Raw genomic sequence first — 20,229 nt, 5'->3', positions numbered from 1 at the left:
GGCCGTTGCAGTAGTAGATGGATAGATTGTTTGCAAGTTGATACACTGTCATTGTCTGCATGCCGTCTTTTTTGTTTGTGTTTTTGTATTTTTCTGTACTCTGCTACTGTATTAGGCCTACTGTGTAGGTTCTGTTTGTAAACAGGGCACATCTGTAAAAGAGACCTGGTCTCAGTACTGTATGCAAGGCTTCTATCTATCTACAGTATGGCTGTAAGCATCATTCTGTATCCTGGTTTGTAGGACAGCAGCGGTTATGTTGTTGAGCCTAGTAATCATCATGAAATGGGTACTCAGGATGGTCACTCCACCTGCTGAGTCAAAGCATTCTTATGAGACACGTTACAGGAACACAGATGCAGAATGGGAGTAGACACTGCAGTCAGCAGCGGTCAGCAGACAACTTACATGAGAAGCTCCACAAACCGAATGTTCTTGTTTAGGCCCTCAATCACCTTCATCTCAGACTCAGAGAGGGAGAAGTCGAATATCTACAGTTTAACATGGAAGAGAAGTCAGTCGTTTGACTTCGATAACAATATGATATCAGTTTGCACATTTATACTGTAGTCATTAAGGTCTAGTCAGGATTGGACAGACTACAGAACATGAGTCAAATTGGACAAACATCCAGTGGGTACCAAAGCAATCGCCACACGTCAGCTACAGTGAACTAATAGAAGGGATTAGGTTAGATCCACACACTACACAGACCTGAAAGTTGTCCTTGATGCGATGTGGGCTGAAGCTCTTGGGAATGACCACCACCCCTCTCTGGATGTTGAAGCGCAGGGCCACCTGAGCTGTGCTCTTCTTGTACTTGTTGGCGATAGATACCAAGAGCTCATCTTCTAACAGGGGGGGGCACGTCAGGTTCACCCTGTTGATTCACACCAGCACACTATATTTCATGCTCGTCAATGGCTCCTTAAAAATAGTTTAAAAACATAAAAACAGTTTCTTTCTTCCGTGTCATAAAGTCATCTATAGCGTTAGGGTTAGGGTCAGTCATAAAGTCATCTATAGCGTTAGGGTTAGGGTCAGTCATAAAGGCATCTATAGCGTTAGTGTTAGGGTCAGTCATAAAGGCATCTATAGCGTTAGTGTTGGGGTCAGTCATAAAGTCATCTATAGCGTTAGGGTTAGGGTCAGTCGTAAAGGCATCTATACAGTTAGTGTTAGGGTCAATCGTAAAGGCATCTATAGAGTTAGGGTCAGTCATAAAGGCATCTATAGCATTAGTGTTAGGGTCAGTCGTAAAGGCATCTATAGAGTTAGTGTTAGAGTCAGTCTTAAAGAAAAAACGGAGAAAACGCACACCTGGAAAGCTAAGAGAGGTGCAGGAGACGGGGAACAAAATTGAAAAGAAAAAGACACCGCACACTCTGGTCTAGATGCGAAAAAACGATTTAAAAGAACAATGTTTCGGCCATAGCCTTCATCACAGTCTTGTTACAAGCATGGGGAGACACACCTTATAAAGGCTACACCCAAGGGTGACAGAGAACACCTGGTGCTAATCAGCATGACGTCAGGTCTAATTAGAGCATACACAGGAGGTCTTAGCACTCAGCATAGTTATGTTACATACAACACCCAAGTGATCATAGTAAACAGCAAGGACCAATATACAATTATCTCTTATAAGTATCTATATCTCAGTAACAGTACATAACAATTAGTCTGTATTCTCAATAACTAGAGACAAGATGTAGGGAGTAGGAACAGACATTTAGCCTACTGCAGATAGTAAAAGAGAGATACATGCTGCAAGCTGTATCTACACAACAATATATACAATATATACAGATCAAGGGGTGAAGCCCAAGTGGAGCTGAACATCAGACCAAAGGGCCATCATGGGCAGCTCCACATGATCCACCTAGCGGGTAGAGGAGGATCTAGAGAGAGGGTAGCTCCACATGATCCACCTAGCGGGTAGAGGAGGATCTAGAGAGAGGGTAGCTCCACATGATCACCTAGCGGGTAGAGGAGGATCTAGAGAGAGGGTAGCTCCACATGATCCACCTAGCGAGTAGAGGAGGATCTAGAGAGAGGGTAGCTCCACATGATCACCTAGCGGGTAGAGGAGGATCTAGAGAGAGAGCAGCTCCACATGATCCACCTAGCGGGTAGAGGAGGATCTAGAGAGAGGGCAGCTCCACATGATCCACCTAGCGGGTAGAGGAGGATCTAGAGAGAGGCGAGTGGATCCAACACGCTGTGCGCATGCGTGCTGGAGCAAGTGAGGAAGCTATTTTGTGTCTAAAGACGTTTCTAAAGATCATATTACAGAGGCATGTGAAAAACCACAACAGGCCTACGCTCTATGTAAGCACAACTAGCGATTCATCAAGACAGATTGATGAAAACAACCGTTTCGCGGCAGAAAATAGATTTTTAGAAACTGCATTCTCGGTGCCCCGACCACCGCCATTACATGGATATACTGGCTCGCGCTGGATTTTAAATTTCTTCTACATGCCTCCGAACTACACCAAAGTGATCTCTGTGAGTCAAACGTCTTATAATATATCGTAAATAAGGTCCAGGTTGTCAAAAACTAGCATTGTCCTTTAAAGCATCTATAGTGGTTAGGGCATCTACAGTGTTAGGGTTAGGGTTAATGTTAGTGTCAGTGTTAATGTTAGTCCAGGGTTAGGGTTAGTGTTAGTGTTAGTCCAAGGTTAGGGTTAAGGTTCAGATAGTAAAGGCCGCTGACCCCTGTGTCATTAGGGTATCTGTAGTATCTCTAGTCACCAGGATGCATCTCTGGACGTCCCCAGGGGACTGTATCCCACCATGACGATGTCCTTCTGCCGACAGTACTCAAGCAACTTGGGCTGAGTGAAGTAAGGATGACATTCAACCTGTGTGCAAAACAAGTTATTCTACACGTCACCATCTGTGGACAAGAACATGTAGCCATAGGTTTTTACAAGAAGTGGGACCAAGTCACTATCTTATAAGTTACAAGTGAGTCTCAAGTCTTCACCTTGGAATCTCAAGTGAAGTCCCAAGTCATAAGGGGTCCTGTATTTGAGCCAAGTCTTGAGTTTCAGCTCCTCCAGTCTATGCAAAATCTCAAAGCGTTTTTTAAAATAATAAGATCACAACAGATCTGGGCCGTTTCCCAGATACGATCTACCTTGGAGATCTACGACGCTTCTTAAGGTATATCTTGGCAAACGAGTGTTTCCCAGACTATCCCTTAGTGGGCGTCTGAAGATGCATCGTAAGGTACATCGTTAGTGGAGCTGTCCCTTGTTGATGACGTTTTCAAGCGTTCTCATAATCATTTTGATTTTACCCCAATCTAATATTAACAAAAAGGAAGCTAGGCCTACTAAAGCTCATCTGCTAATCTATTTAAGAGTCAAGGCGAGACCTCGTGATAGTTCCCTAACCTCTTCGAGGAGGTCTCGGTACGGTCCTTTTGGTGCGCACCTGAGTGCGATGGCTGCATTCACACCTGCTTTAACGAACCGCACCAATGGGGAAAGCGAACTTTGGTACGGTTTACCCAAACTAAACAAGGCAGGTGTGAAGCACCCTTAGAACGTTGGCATTGAATCTTTCCTGAACAAAACTCTGAGACAGACATTTCCACATTCCACATTTCCACATTCTGTAACTGGAGTCCATACCTCATCCTGCATGGTGTCTAGGATGATGACAGCCTGTGGTCAAACTCTCATGAAAAGATGTGAAGAAATGTTCTCTAGGGAAGGGGTGGGAGTCTGACCTCAGGCTGTCATCCACTAATGTCTACCTGGTTAGACATGGTCTGTTTGATATGTCTGCCTGGTTAGAGATGGGTCTGTTTGATATGTCTACCTGGTTAGAGATGGGTCTGTTTGATATGTCTACCTGGTTAGAGACGGGTCTGTTTGATATGTCTACCTGGTTAGAGATGGGTCTGTTTGATATGTCTACCTGGTTAGAGACGGGTCTGTTTGATATGTCTACCTGGTTAGAGACGGGTCTGTTTGATATGTCTACCTGGTTAGAGACGGGGTCTGTTTGATATGTCTTCTTGGTTAGAGACTGGGTCTGTTTGGTATGTCTACCTGGTTAGAGACTGGGTCTGTTTGATATGTCTACCTGGTTAGAGACTGGGTCTGTTTGGTATGTCTACCTGGTTAGAGACTGGGTCTGTTTGATATGTCTTCCTGGTTAGAGCAGCAGTCGCAGTGGGCGGCTCATCGCGCTGCGTTCCAGGACTGAGCGCCACAGGAGGTCCTTTGTCCCAGCAGCCATCAGGTTGAGGGCAGAGGCCTCTGACCTGAGCTCACCTGATATGTATGTCTACCTGGTTAGAAACGGGGCTGTTTGATATGTCTACCTGGTTAGAAACGGGGCTGTTTGATATGTCTACCTGGTTAGAAACAGGGCTGTTTGATATGTCTACCTGGTTAGAGACGGGGCTGTTTGATATGTCTACCTGGTTAGAGATGGGGCTGTTTGATATGCATGTCTACCTGGTTAGAAACGGGGCTGTTTGATATGTATGTCTACCTGGTTAGAGACGGGGCTGTTTGATATGTCTACCTGGTTAGAGACGGGGCTGTTTGATATGTCTACCTGGTTAGACCTTGGTCTGTTTGATATGTCTGCCTGGTTAGAGATGGGTCTGTTTGATATGTCTACCTGGTTAGAGACGGGTCTGTTTGGTATGTCTACCTGGTTAGAGACGGGTCTGTTTGGTATGTCTACCTGGTTAGAGACGGGTCTGTTTGATATGTCTACCTGGTTAGAGACGGGTCTGTGTTCCAGGCCGGGCATGTTCAGGATCATTTCCAGCTGTCGCTTGTTAAAGTTAGAAACTCCCAGAGATTTGGTCAGGCCCGCATCTTTGCATGCCTCCAAAGCCTGTTTTACAGAAACACAGTTCTCAGTTCTATTGAAGTGCATAGAAAGAAAACAAGCCGTCATTACAGTATGAGTCAGACTTTGGCTACTAACCCTTGACCTTTGTTGTTTCAGTAAATTATCTACAACACATAGATCTACAGTCCCAGAGCTTTCGAATTGTATACGATTAAAATTGCAGTTATTGAACATTGACATATACAGAGCATCATAAAAACATAGCATATTATCTTGCTCCATGATGCTCCAGTGCATATCAGCGCAAGGCTGCATCTCTGAGCTGATCAGGGTCAGGTCCTCACCTCCCATGTAGCACAGATGTCTGTCTCATGGTAAATGTACTTTCCATTCTCATCCGTTGGGAAGAATGTGTCTCCTGGCTTCAGAAAGTAAAGTATGTTTTCAGACACAAACATGATACAGGGAAAAACAGATGTCTCAAAGGCCTCACTTTACACTGCACGCCTATCCTTATCAAATGAGTGGCATTTCCTTACCCATAATGCACATGGTAGTTTTGATACGGATTGTTTACCCTGAAGGCTGTAGGCATTTCTATGATGTACAGGTCCACATAGTCCAGCTGTAAGGTCTGTAAAGTCCTCTCCAACGCAGGCCGCACCATCTCCGGGGGGTGGAAAGTATTCCACAGCTACAGAGATTCACAGATTTCACACACAGACGCAACACAATGCACTTCACACAGAAGGGCTGTAACAAATTCTTCCCTGAACTCTCTTACAAGACAATCGAGAAATCTCCTGGAAAATGTTGACTACTGTATTAGCTATATGATAGAAACATACATAGCACATACATAGCAGACATTTAAATATCATATATTTTACCTGGAGGGTGGTAACTATATGTTAGCATCATAGTAGCAGTTTATATTGGATACATAAAACATTATAAAACATTAAATATTTAGCTTTACAGTAAGCTACTGAAAACTAACTAGACTACAGCGTCCCACAGAGCCAGAGAGAGACGTAATGGCTGCACTCACAGCCACACAGCTGATTTAATGCTGGGGGCGCCATTGTTGGAGGACATCTTGCCGGGCTGGAGCAAACAGGTGCGGCCCAGAACCAGAGCGGCTAAATGAAGAAGTGGCCAATGAGGCTGGACCAAATGCCCAGTACATCATGGGGGCGAGTGTTATACTAGATTTAGATATTTAGTTTGTTTCTTTAGAATTTATTAGGTTTGATACTATGGTTTTGGTTAATAGTGTATTATAAATAAGTTAACCTTTGGAGGAGTTGTCCTGTGTTGTTATTTGTATGTTAGATAGTAGTCTTGTTTGTTTGTGACCCCTTTGTGTGTCTAAATGGTCTGAAGGGCCAGTATATATGTTCTCCATTCTGTGCAGTTTGGGAGGTCATACATCCTGAGTTAAGCACTGTTTCTTTGACCTCTTTTATGGGCCCAGAACTTCGTCATATTTTCCTGTGAATTATTTTCTGCATTTTTGGGGGGTAAATAAAAACCCTCTTTATCAAAATCTGCCTTTGACTCCTCTTGCCTGCTGGTTCGGTCCCTTACAGAGACACAATGACAAAATAGACTACAATGTACTACAGAGCCACAACAACACTACAGACTACAGCGTACTACAGAGCCACAACAACACTACAGACTACAGCGTACTACAGAGCCACAACAACACTACAGACTACAGCATACTACAGAGCCACAACAACACTACAGACTACAGCGTACTACAGAGCCACAACAACACTACAGACTACAGCGTACTACAGAGCCACAACAACACTACAGACTACAGCGTACTACAGAGCCACAACAACACTACAGACTACAGCGTACTACAGAGCCACAACAACACTACAGACTACAGCGTACTACAGAGCCACAGACTGTGGACCTCTTAGATTCTCTGGAAGGGCATTCTAGACTCTACTAGAGGCTGGGGGCATAAAACACACACACACACACACACACACACACACACACACACACACACACACACACACACCTTTCCACAGTAGAAGATGTCCTCTCTCTTCACAGTTCCATCTGCAATCTTCTGTCGGATAGCTTGGCCCACTTCATGTTCATTGACGTACACCAGCGCTCCATCGATGTGTCTGTATCCAGCTTCAATAGCCAGCTTCACCGCCTCATATCCAGTCCCTTTAGGGGTCTGTTAGCAACATTCAGTGAGTAATTGAAATAATTAGGCAGATTTAAATGTAATGCTTTGGATGGATAAAAGCAATGTTACTTTTAACTTCTTGAGGAATGTGATCCGTGTAAACTGTCTGTTACCGCATTTTTAAGCTCTTTGGCCTATTGAATTTGTTTCCAGTTAAGGCACAGTACATTTAATAACACATTGTCTGTGAGCTATTATAAGTCACTTCAATGTCACACTGAGCAATTTAATTAATTAGTCATTCTAAAGTGGGCTGATGGAATGCACCAGTTCTGTGACTGTAAGCTCCTCCCCCTGGAAACTCACGCACCCCCTCACTTTATTTCCCTCCAGTGGTGATTTGAAGACAGACAGAAGTAGGAAAGGGCATGCGGCGAGCGCAGACCTCGGCCCAAGAAACTTGGGTTCATGACTATTTATTAACTACTCGAGAATTAGTCCCATAATTCAAGATTAAAAGTGTAGCTTTATGGAGAGGTAGTAGTTGCTCTTTGGTGGTGGGTCGGAAGTATTAATAACTCAATCACTCCCACTAGGCCCTCGTGGGAGCAGAGCTGGATCTGGTTGGATCTGGTTTTGTATCAGGTTCTATCAAGTTTGTCGCTACCAGATAAAGATAAAATGAGAGATCAAATCTGGTCGGCCTACCAGACAAAGTATTCCAAGAAGTACTTGAAGAAACTTGCCGGATTCAAGATTCAAGATCCGTTTTATTAGCCATGTATATGGTTCACACATACTAGGAGTTTGACTAGGGTTGAGGCATATGCTGTTGCAGACGACATAGGACAGGGTGCAGGACAGGACAGTGCAAATGCAGTACAAAAAACAGTGCAAATACAAAATACGAAAAAACTGTGCAAATACAAAATCCAGATACAGTGCAAACAAAATACATTGCAATATACAAAGTCTAACCACTCATTCATCCAACCAACCCTCTCACCTATCGAGATGTTGTTGTCAAAAAACTGTCTTGGAAAAAGTATTATAACTAGTTTCTATGATTTACTGATAAGTGGTTCTCCTGAATCCTCTGAAAAGCGGTTTATGACATGGAGGACTTACAAGAGGATATGTCAATGGAGGAGTGGAGAGTGGCATGCTCAGAGCCAAAAACAAACAGGTAATACCCGCCTAAAACTATTACAATATAACTGGTTAATGCGTATATTACTCCAGTTAAATTGAATAAATTTAACAGCAACATTCCAGATGACTGCATGAAGTGTGAGCAGTCTAGGGGCACTCTATGGCACTGGATGTGACAATGTGAAAAGATACAAATGTTCTGGGATGAGGTGAAACTTACAATAGAAACAATCTTAGCTATAAAACTGACCTTGGAGCCTAAGTTATTCATTCTGGGCCTGTATCTGAATGGGCATGGTTTACAGAAAAGTGAGCACATTTTTTTTAGATATGTCTATTGCAAAGCAAAACGATTAATGGCTCTTGCATGGAAGAACACAAAAAGACCACAAATAAGTTAATGGTTTAGGGAAATGTCTCAAAACCTGCCCTTGGAAAAACCAGGCCAGGTCCAGCCTGGCTTATGTGTGTTGGCTGGCTTGTTTCTGTGTGGGACTGGTAGGACGGTGATGTTTGATAAATAAAGATGGATCTTGTCACCTGGACACATCAGTTCCAATGCTTCCAATGCTAATCCAGCACAATAAGAGTGGGATAGCCAGTTAGCTCATGGGCTAATAACAACTAGCAGCAGCTTCCATAACATTAATGGTAGCGGTCAGTGGCTAAAGCAGTTACACTGATGATAACATAAAGTCATCCCCACCGGGAACCCCGGTCTCATGGGTGGGAGTCCAATGCTCTGACCACTACTCTACTTGTGCAGTGGAGATCGGCGGGTGGGTTTTGGTGTCCTTCTTCCAGTCCCTAGTGTGGGTTGGGGTTAGAATATGGGTTGGGGTTGGGACAGGATCTGATCTATAAGGCAAGGGGTAAAGGTTGGAGTGAAAGGATGAACATGTGGAGGTTTGGGGTATAGTCCCATAAAGTCATCCCCACCGGGTCTTCAACCCCAGTCTCCAGGGTGGGAGTCCAATGCTCTCACCACTACTCTACTTGTGCAGTGGAGATCGGCGGGTTGATTTTGGTGTCCTTCTTGATTTTGGTGTTCTGGGACTACTGCCTCTTGTGGTGCCAACAGAGAAATGCAGGCCAACATTGTCCGCAGTAACGGAGGGAGGGACGGAGGGAGTGATAACCAGACGAACGCTATACTAGGTGATATACAAAAAAGCATCAATACATTAAGCTCATTTCTCCATCACCACTTAAAGCTGTGCCAGTCAACAGTCAGTCTAATTGCACAGGGTCTTCTCCGACATTGTTATTACTCCCAATGCCCCCCAACCCCCTCCCTACCCGCCCGCACACCCAGTACACACACGCAGATAGGGAGAGAAACTACGCACGTAGGGGTCAGTGGAGTCTGGTGGGTCCTAGAACCGGGTAAGCAAGGACCAACGAAGCACGCACGCACGCGCAGCACGCACGATTTTTTGGGGGGTGCGCTATCAAAGCATGCCCTGATGGGTTTCACAACACCAGAAGGGCGCTGAGCATTGGCATTTATATGTAAAAACATACAGGAAAACTATAGTAGCCTAGGCTACTGGTGTTTTTTTTAAACACATCAACAAAGGCCAATAATTTGAGAGCGAGCCAATAAGAGGGCAATAATTAGGCCAAAACAACCAAGCTTTTAGGGACACACTAAATAAACTACAGAGCTATTATGACAACAATGGCCAAGCACCACGAAGAGAATGACAGGACGATAAAAGCCCACTGCTCCAGGTCTTGATTTGATTTGGTCTTGACTTCCGTAAGCTAGAATCATTTGATCTGGCCTACAATGTTAAGTGAATAACGAGCTAGCAAGACCGGTGTCAACGGACCGTAAAGTGGACTGTATTTTCATGAGGACTGTAGGGGGCGACAGAGCACTACCAAAACGCTAAACACGGATGAAAATGAAGCGATATGGCAGAATACAAGACGCATTTAAGTCAAAACAGTCTGAAAGTCGACTTCAGGCTTCCCTTTATGGTGTCAGAACGATGGCTTATGATCAAGTTTTCAAATCAAGTTTTATTTGGATTTGTATGGGTAAGCCAGGATTACCCTGGCTTATAGGAGCAATCGCCACTGGTAGGAGTACCAATAATTTGCAACACTTGGGACAATTTAATTGTTCCTATCAAAACGTAAACAACTATAATTCCGCACCAAAACGAAGTCCATTAGGGTACGACAACTCTAGCCCTTTTCAGTCCTGTAGTCGCATGCTCGCTCATGCCAGACTACAGTCCTTTCGACCTCCGTTCACTTCGCATGACATGAGCGAGCATGCGACTACAGGACTGAAAAGGCCTACGACAACTCATGCTCAAACACCACAAGGCCTTTTATCAAACTGAAATAGCCCTGCCAGTGCTAACCATCTCTGGGCTACTGTATTTAACATAATAACATCGCATTCATAAGACATCGTTCTGACACCATAAGGGGAAGCTTGTCAACGACATGCGACAACAGGTCCTTATCTCTCACATAGCAGCAAATGCACACACATTGCCAACATGATCAATCTGAAATGCATACGGTTGCGTGTCCACCAACAAGCTGTATTTTAGGGCGCTATAGGGACGAGAAGATAACTTACCTGATATAAAATGGGCACCGCAAACGCGGGTATTTCTGATTATGTCCTCAGTCTAGTCCGTAGGCTACGCTTAGCCACAGGTGACTCCAGTTCTGAAAAGGCCGGTTTCCTCTTGAAACGAATAAAGTTTGCCACTAGAGCGCCGATTTGTAGCCTACACCCGTAGACGCAACAGCCAGACATATTGATGGTATATAAAATACTAGTCTTTGCACTAAAATACGGCTTGCTCTGAACTCGTCTGTCTCCCCCTGCTTCTGCTTCAAGAATGCGCGTGCATACATAGCTGGGTCTATAATGAACAATTATGACCAACGCTCTATTTTAACAAATGCTGGGTTTTGAAGCCTCGGCGCTACCAATAAATAACTTATTTAGACGCGTTCTGTCCGAGTGAAATTATTTTTCTGAGGTAGTCTTCTTCTGTGGTGGTGGCGGTGCTTTGAAGCTTCAACCCAGCATTTGTTAAAATAGATCCTTTTGCTTAGGTAAGTGAAGTTTCATGTTTATCTGACACTTGTAGGCTAAATATGAGCGCCTCTCCTAACTAGGCCGACACCGATTTATTTTGACGGCAAAGTGAATGGACCAGCAAAGGACTGTTGTCTGGCATGAGCGAGCGGAATGCGACAACGGGACTGAGAAGGGCTACATTTCAACCAGACATTCCAGTGAAACCAGGTAGTCAAAATAACTTACCTGATATAAAATGGGCACCGCAAACGCAGGCATTTCTGATGATTTCCTCAGTCCAGTCCGTACGCTTAATAATGGTGATTTTGTCTGTCTTCCTCTGCTACTGTTTCAAGAATGCGTGCGCATACTTGTGCTGACTAGGCTGTAAAAGGGTCTTTAATTAACAAATATGACCCACGCTCGTTACATAACTTCTACCACATCCAGTGACAAAATATGTCATGGTACCTTGGTATGTCCACACCAAGGACTGAACTCACAACCTTCACGGTGATAGGCAGCGCACTATCCACTCGGCCACCGCTGACCTGGGAATTCTGTGGAGTCTTTTTGTTTTGATGTTCTGGGACCACTGCCTCTTGTGGTAGCAGCATAGAACTGCAGGTCAACAACAACAAGAAAGAAGAAGGGAGCGACAAATAGGATTCCCTCTTCTTGGTGTGTCGGCTTGCAGCCAACACACAAAAACAAACGGAAATGTTTAAAAGGATATGGGGCCCATTCATATATTTCATCGAACATGGAGACTTGGGAAATATTTAGTCAGAGTCAGAAGAAGCGTAGAGAAGTGTGTGGTGGGGGGCAGTAGGATGAGGGTTTCAAAACTATAAGATGACTGTTTGCATTTGGTCTAATGGTTACCCATTTAGAATAAGATCATCTAAAGGCAAAGAGAGACTTTTGTTGTCTTTATTATTTAATTTTCCTTAAACATGTTGTTTTAGGTGGTCTCTGTATATTTGTTTATATCCCTTGGGTGTGACATTTTGACTGTGCTTTTCAAAATATGAGTGTATAGTGTATGCATACATTATACAATGCTGTGTGTACTGCTGTGTGTACTGCTGTGTGTACCGCTGTGTGTACTGCTGTGTGTACTGCTGTGTATGCATACTTCGTGTAAGCTTATGGCTGGATATACTGTACAGGGATGCACTATTTATAATGTTTTTGAGAGAATCAATAAACATATTGTTAAAAAATAAAAAAGAAAGAAAGAAAGCCACTTGAGAGAAACTTGCTCCAATGGTTCAAACGGCGCACAGCGTGTTCAGAACCAAGAGCAAATCCCAAGGTGGTGCCGTAGCTTTACGCACTGGGTGAAGACGGCGCACACCAGTCGCCCAGGATGCCCAAAACCGTAGTTTTGGCGAACCCCTTATGACACCCGGAAATAGCGCATGCATACACTTTACTAATGGATGCCGCTAAACCGTCACAATGATCCATCAGGTGCTGCAGAATTTCCAAAATCGTCTCAGACAAGCAGGACTTGGGAGCGATATCCCTTTCTCCACACCAGTGCGTAAAAGCAGACCATTTGCCAGAGTAAACCGAGGCAGTGGAAGCTGCATGTGCACTATTTTGTTCTCGTCCATCCATCGTCATCCGCTTATCCGGAATCGGGTCGCAGAGGCAGCAGTTCCAGCAGGGGGCCAGTGTTGCCAGATTGGGCGGGTTCACGCCCAATTGGGCTTCTTTTGATCACGTTTGGCCGGAAAAAATAGCATTGGGCGGGTGGGCTGGAAAAAATAGCATTGGGCGGGTGGGCTGGAAAAAATAGCATTGGGCGGGCGTTTAAAAATATATATATATATATTTTAAAACTGGCGGGACAGACGTTTCAATTTTATCCAATGATGTTAGTAATAGGGTGGGAGATGTGCACCTGTCCAATAGGGGTGAGGGAGATCTCCCTGTTCAATGCATTTGATTCACACGGTCAAGGAGAAGGTCGAGGTCGAGGTCGGAGTCAAATCTAGCTAGCTACCCCCGAAGAAACCTAAAGATGCCAATTTGGGGATGTGGGATCAGCAGGTTTCTGTCATGATCACCGCATCGATGCCTTTTGTCTGGAGGTAGAGGCCTTTAAAGATGCCGGAGGAAATCTGTGCTTTCAGGATGTGGCACTTGGCGCAATCAGATTGCTCACTCTGCCCATATCAAATGCTCATGTGGAGAGAGAATTTTCCCAAGTGACGCTAAAGATAATGCCAGAAATCGCATGGGATTACTGCTGCTTTCTGCTCTCATGGACGTGCGCTCGGTCTAACAGAGCGGTTTGACGGCTGTTCCACCCTCCCCGACAGTTGTTGGGGAGCTTTGACTCAACCATCTATTAATACTTGCTAATTAGCAAGTTCACCACATGTAGGCCTACATAGTTTTACATTTACGAGTTACGTTAGAAGTTGGAATGGACTCCTGGCCTGTTCGGCGTGAAGGTAAGACATTTTTACTTAATACTATACAGCAGGTGTTTCTGGATGTCGCATCATTGAGTGATGCATTAGCCTACTTGTGTCTCTGCCTGCTTGCCTGCCTGAGTGTCACACTCCTGACTCGGTTATTGTAGGCGAGCAGGCAGGGTATTCATGGGTGGTTATACAGGTGGTTATATAGGCCTACCATTGGAAGTTGTGTAGCCTAGTCCACTTGTCACATTCTCTAGCGGTTTCTTGTCACCACTAAAGCTTGTTATCTAGCTTGTCATCTTGTCCTCTATTCATGATATAGCCATGCTTCTCATGTGTTATTATAATTTGTTGTCTGCATTATCATTTCTTTGACTATTTGATGGGATTACGCATCTTTCTCTCTGTCGTAGGCTGTGTGTGACATGTGTAGGCGTGTGTTGCAGTTTACCACGAGTTATTATTATTTTCGGTATTTCAACTGAAAGGCATTTTTCTTAGCATGCACTGCTATGTATTATGTACTATAATATTTGGGCGGTTTTTTATCACATTGGGCGGATTTTGAGCACTCATTGGGCTGGAAAACATCACACCAATCTGGCAACCCTGCAGGGGGCCCCAGACATCCCTTTCCCTAGAATCAACCAGCCAACCATGCCTACTCAGGCACTGTACTGTTTGGATTTTCAGACACATGATTTTAAAGATATTATTTAATTTAAGAAGGTTTAAATATGTGGACGGGGCAGAGACCCTCATTGTCATTTGTCTCCTCCTCCTCAAAACGCCCAGCCTCGATCCAGTGCTACGCAGCAGCTATAAAAAAAAAAATTGGGGGGAGCCCTAAATAAATGCAGTGTGTGTAGTTTGCTACATGTTTTTGTGTGTAATGTATATGCTCTGATTAAATGGCTGTACAAAAAAAGTCGTTTTTCCACTACCATGCAGGTCACATTTACAAACGTGCAAAATACTTGCTAAGTACTTTTTTCCAAGCTAGACTGTGTTGCAGTTCCGTTACTAAAACCCAGTTATTCTACCATCAATATAGCCTCCAATATACGGAAATACTGTTAAATGACCGTAAAACCCAGTTATTCTACTGTCATAGTAACGTGGTCCAAAAAACAGTAGAATACTGTTGCCAGTCCCTGCTGCCAGTAATGTACTCTCAAGGTTGGGGTTAGGCGATGTTTTACAGTACAGGCTACGCTCTTTCGTTTCTTATCATGTTCCCGTTCAAATAGCTTTCGGATGTCGCTCTTTCCCTGTCACTTACCGTGTGAGGATCTCCATAGGTTCCCAGCCCTATCAGGGGTATTTTGTTGCCATCGCTCAGAAGGATGGAATGACTCTTAGCTGTCAACTCCATTCTCCAGTGATACGGGAAAGATTCGCCCTGCTTTTCAAAAGATGGGGAAATACCTCCAGTCACCATACACTGTTCAACATTGTGTAACTGAGACATCTGCTAGACAGATGTGGTTTCAGTCCGTGCTGACAACCAAAACACTTCCGTGTTTTACTGCAGGGTATCCACGGGGATTTCTTAAACTAAACTGCATAAATACTATAAGTGTAAATACGAAACTGCTTTCTTAGTTCAAACGTGTTGTAAGCAAACATCTGCCGAAAAAACATTTTCCCATTGACAAAAATCCGATGAGTTATTTTATTTTCTCGCAACTGCCTTGATAGCAGGCAAGCAGGCGAATCAATGATCTGTTCGCACGGTGGGAGGGAGAGTTGACCCGCTGTCTGACTCTGAGCGCGATCTGAATGGTAGCTCTAGCAAACCGTATAGCCTACTCCTATACAACATGTATACTCTTTGGTTCTAGGGAATACATAGGCCTAAATGCCAATGAATACATTCTTGGAACCAGGGGTGTACGTCATGCAACCCCAAAAAACCGAGGGGGCAAAATGTTCGTGTTTTTTGTGTGCATTTTTGCAGTTTACAATCAGGACACAGCACACTACCAGTTGCCACTCAAGCGGTGTGAAATTAAACTTACCGGTAGCGTTCTTTCAAGGACTTTCAAAATAAAAGTAAGGGAAAACAAATCTACTTTTTATTTTACTCACTTGGCATTGGTCCGAATACTGTATACTGAAGTATGAAGTATATTGAATCTGATATACTGAATAGCCTAATATTTGGAGGACCTGTTCACCAGTTAAGGACAACCTTAAAGGAGTAGTAAAGGGAAAATGCATGTTTAGCCGTGTTTTAAGGTTAATTATGATCATATACAATGGTTCAGATCAAAACGTTGACAAAACTAGCACTTTTGAGAAAGTCTGATAATTGCTCTACCACTGTTTTGGTCATACAATGGATGTGGATGGGCACCGTGAAAAATCATTAAAAAAAACATGTTAAACACTCAATTTGAAATTTGAAATTGAGAGTTTAACATGTTTTTGAATGATTAGGAATTTAGGTAAGGGGTAAAGGTTGGAGTGAAAGGATGAACATGTGGAGGTTTGGGGTATAGTCCCATAAAGTCATCCCCACCAGGTCTTGAACCCCGGTCTCCCGGTGGGAGTCCAGTGCTCTGACCACTACTCTACTTGTGCAGTGGAGATCAGCGGGTTGGTTTTGGTGTCCTTCTTCCAGTTCCTAGTGTGGGTTGGGGTTGGAATAAGGGTTGGGGTTGGGACAGGATCTGACCTATAAGTAGGGATGGGTCTCGAAAACCGGTTCTATTAAGACCCGGTTCGAGGATTTTGAGAAACTCGATAAAAAGGCAGACCCGAGCTTATCGATTCTGCTATCGAGACTAGCACGTCCTATAATAACGCAATGTCAATGTTAAAATCTCGTGAGACGAGTCACGTCATTTAAATCCATCTGCGGTTGTCATAGAAATTGTAATTTCACCACCTCCCTCAACCTTTCACATAGCTGTGCTAACCTCATTTATGACAGGATGACCTCCAGGAGGTCGACACACCTAGACGTTGTCTGCTCCAGAATAACCATTCTTTGTTCCATTGTCCCTGCAAGATTTACCGCCTTTTCTCATATCACGTGTCTCAACTCGTGACCATTGTTGATGATGCCTGCCATTTATTATGACGTGTACAGATGGGTTAGCCAATCACATCCCTGGAAGCGACATACCTGTGTATTGCTTGAATATAAGCCCGCGCAAGACCAGACTGCAGGGCTTCTGTTCGGATGAACCACTATGTGATTTATCCTGAAGTCCTTGTCCTGAAGTCCTTGTCCTTGTGCCTAAGCTACCGTTAGCTTGCTAGCTCGGTGCAGTGACGTTACATTACTAGGCACAACTAGTGAATGAATGAATGAATGAATGACACACTGTAGTCTAAGTTATACTAAGACGTTTTTGTAGCCTTCAGCAAGCGGATGACAGAGGGAATCTAGCTTGCAAAGAAGACATCTAGATTTAAGGACTGTCAACGTAAAATAGCCTAATAGTGTATAGCATAGCACTTGCATGTACAATGCTATAGCACTATCTAGCTGGTTAACGTTAGCAAGCTGCTCGTCACAACCAATTGATTGCGTTAGTAGTCTAGCAATCGGTTGGCATAGGTTTGCCTTAGGTTTGTCTGAGGTTTGTCAAACCATGGCATAGGTTTGACTTCTTTTTGAAAGAAGAACATTTGGAGGGCATAGTGATGAGTTATACTCATTAAGTTTATTTATAAAGCCATTTGAAAGCAACCTCAATGTGCTGAAACCATCAAAGGAAATAGATACACAATTAATAGCCTACATATAAAATATACATAACATTACATACAAACGCTTTTCTAAATAAGTAGCCTTACTAGCCTAGGTCTTTCCATCAAATAGTAGAAAAGTAGGGTATCGATAGTGGGATCGATAAAGACTTGAATCGTTAAAGGAGTAGTAAAGGGAAAATGCATGTTTAGCCCTGTTTTAAGGTTACTTATGATCATATACAGTACAATGGTTCAGATCAAAACGTTGACAAAACTAGCACTTTTGAGAAAGTCTGATAATTGCTCTACCACTGTTTTGGTCATACAATGGATGTGGGTGGGCACCTTGAAAAATCATTCAAAAAAAATGTTAAACTCTCAATTTCAAAGACAAGAAACTCACCAAGGTGTTAGTTGACATATAATTCGCCATAAAGTAAGATTCTAGTTCATCTGGAAAGGCTTTTTTAAATATTTAGCATAGAACTATTTAGTCGTAGCACATACGTGTGTAAACTTCCGCAAACTAGGTAGCCTAGCAACATAAACAATAATAATAGCTACCGTAAGTAGTTCCACTTCCTGAATCCCCTCTGCGTATTGATCTACACATCTACAACGGTCGCTACAATACAAGTCAATGTATTTCATAAAATGATCAATAAAACCCTACAGGATTCATACTTTGTGGCGAATTTGATGTCAGAACACCAACGGACACCAATTACCCCCTCGGTGAGCTTCTTGTCTTTGAAATCGAGAGTTTAACGTGTTTTTGAATGATTTTTCAAGGTGCTCAACCACATCCATTGTATGACCTAAACGGTGGTAGAGCAATTATCAGACTTTCTCAAAAGTGCTAGTTTTTTCAACGTTTTGATCTGAACCATTGTATATGATCATAAGCAGGGTTGGGAAGGTTACTTTTAAAAAGTAATCCCTTACAGTTACAAGTTACTTGTGAAAAATTGTAGTCAGTAACGTAATCCGATTACCACAATTTAAAAGTAAAGTAAGGGATTACTTTCAGTTACTTTTGGATTACTTTAAATAAAATGTACTGTGTATTTCACCAGATATAAAATGTACTGTGTATTTCACCAGAAATCCTACATTATTTATTCTTTTTCTGTGTTCTAGAGCTGACAACATAGCTTAACAGCAGTTGCACAGCGCCCGCCCAGTTAGAGCAAGTGTTAATGCCAAGAGGTTAGGGTGCGTGTCATCTTGCCTGGGCTAGTTAATTGGTCTGCAAAACACGACACTCGTTGCTAATGTAGCTAACGTTAGGTGTAAACGTCGGAGCCAGCTCTAAACTCCAGCTCTAATGCATTCTGTGATTGGCGCTATTCAGCTATACAGCTTGCCAGTGGACACAGCCTTATATATTATGGATAAAGCACCCACTGACCAGTTTTCCCAGGCAGTTAGTTATAGCTCTTGAATAATGGTGCGTTCGTTTATAACTGGGAGGTGGCAAATTGCGACTTGCTACTAGGAATGATTAAATAAAACGCTGCATGAACTCGCACTTCCTCGTCGCAAATTCGGATGTTTTTCAGCCTCCAGTTGCCGGCTGATGTCAATATCATATCATATCATCATCGTATCATTCGCTATAGCTCGAATGCACACAGGTCGGAGGTAGGTATTTTGCCACTTGCGACTTGCCACCTCCGACCACAAACGAACGCACCATAACACCGACAGGCACTATTGAGTGAAAATAATCTGAATGGGCGCTTGGGTCTGGTTTTCTGGTTGAACATTAGTGCTATACTGTAGAAGCCTACTTCTAGCTAATTTAGCTGTCAGTGGAAGTAAGGTTAACGTTAGCTACCCTAACGTTTGACATTAGCTAACGTTAACTTACCGGCAAATGTTTTTTCAGGTTGGACATTGAGTCCTTGGCCGTCGAGGCAGGTGGCTGGGAGGCATAGTTTACACTGTGCTGTAATATTGTTGTGGTTCTGTGACAGGTAAATTAAAAAAAATGCTGGTATTTCCAGGATTTTAATGCACATTGCGGTATTTCTGCCATGATGCCCGTGCTGCTCGCTGTCTGTCTGGCAGCTGTGTTCCAACGAGCACATCAGTGGGAATCTTGTTGGCGCGCTGCGCGCAATTGGTATTACTAGCCTACTTCTTTTTTTTTTTTTAAAGCTATTTTGTAAAACTGATGAGGAGGCGAGGGGTGATTGTTATCACGCCTGTAATCCCCGTTACTATGCAAATGTAACTGTAATCTAGATTACATATTTTAAATTGTACTGTAACGGATTACAGTTACTGTTTTTTTGTAATCTGATTACGTAACGGCGTTACATGTAATCTGTTACTCCCCAACACTGATCATAAGTAACCTTAAAACAGGGCTAAACATGCATTTTCCCTTTACTACTCTTTTAAGCAGTCTCAATAATGGTATCAGTAGGACTATCAATAAAAATTAACGAGACCCATCCCTACCTATAAGGCAAGGGGTAAAGGTTGGAGTGAAAGGATGAACATGTGGAGGTTTGGGGTATATTCCCATAAAGTCATCCCCACTGGGTCTATGAACCCTGGTTTCCCAGGTGGGAGTCCAATGCTCTGACCACTACTCTACTTGTGCAGTGGAGATCAGCGAGTTGATGTTGTTGTCCTTCTTGATTTTGGTGTGCTGGGACTACTGCCTCTTGTGTTGCCAACAGAGAGATGCAGGCCAACATTGTCGGGAGTGAGGGAGGGAGTAAGGGAGTGAGGGAGGGAGTGAGTAAGGGAGGGAAGTGATAACCCGACAAACGCTATACTTGGTGCGCTGTCTTCTAGCCACGGACAAAAAGTACACTGATAGGCCTACAGCAAGTTCTGCGGTCTCGGCTAAAGTCCTTTGAATTGAATTT

The 20,229-nt window shown here is 43.4% G+C and overlaps 1 protein-coding gene across 1 annotated transcript; it reads right to left on the bottom strand.

Moving 5' to 3' along the window:
* Window positions 1–268: 268 nt before the first annotated feature.
* On the bottom strand, window positions 269–15,028 carry LOC311316918 (aldo-keto reductase family 1 member D1-like; the record flags this gene model as incomplete). The annotated part of the gene is made up of 9 exons (XM_084447875.1): window positions 14,922–15,028; window positions 6,875–7,042; window positions 5,408–5,524; window positions 5,175–5,252; window positions 4,750–4,872; window positions 2,761–2,870; window positions 715–880; window positions 409–491; window positions 269–311 (listed from the first exon to the last, which is right to left on the bottom strand). The coding sequence occupies exons 1-9, from the start codon at window positions 15,012–15,014 to the stop codon at window positions 269–271; spliced, it is 981 nt and encodes a 326-aa protein (XP_084304001.1). The 5' UTR covers window positions 15,015–15,028.
* Window positions 15,029–20,229: the final 5,201 nt, after the last annotated feature.

This window comes from Borostomias antarcticus (genome assembly GCF_949987555.1).
Source record: "Borostomias antarcticus genome assembly, chromosome: 13".
NCBI lineage: Eukaryota > Metazoa > Chordata > Actinopteri > Stomiiformes > Stomiidae > Borostomias > Borostomias antarcticus.
The sequence above is the reverse complement of the archived record's forward strand: the minus strand, read 5'-3'. Positions and strand labels throughout refer to the sequence as shown.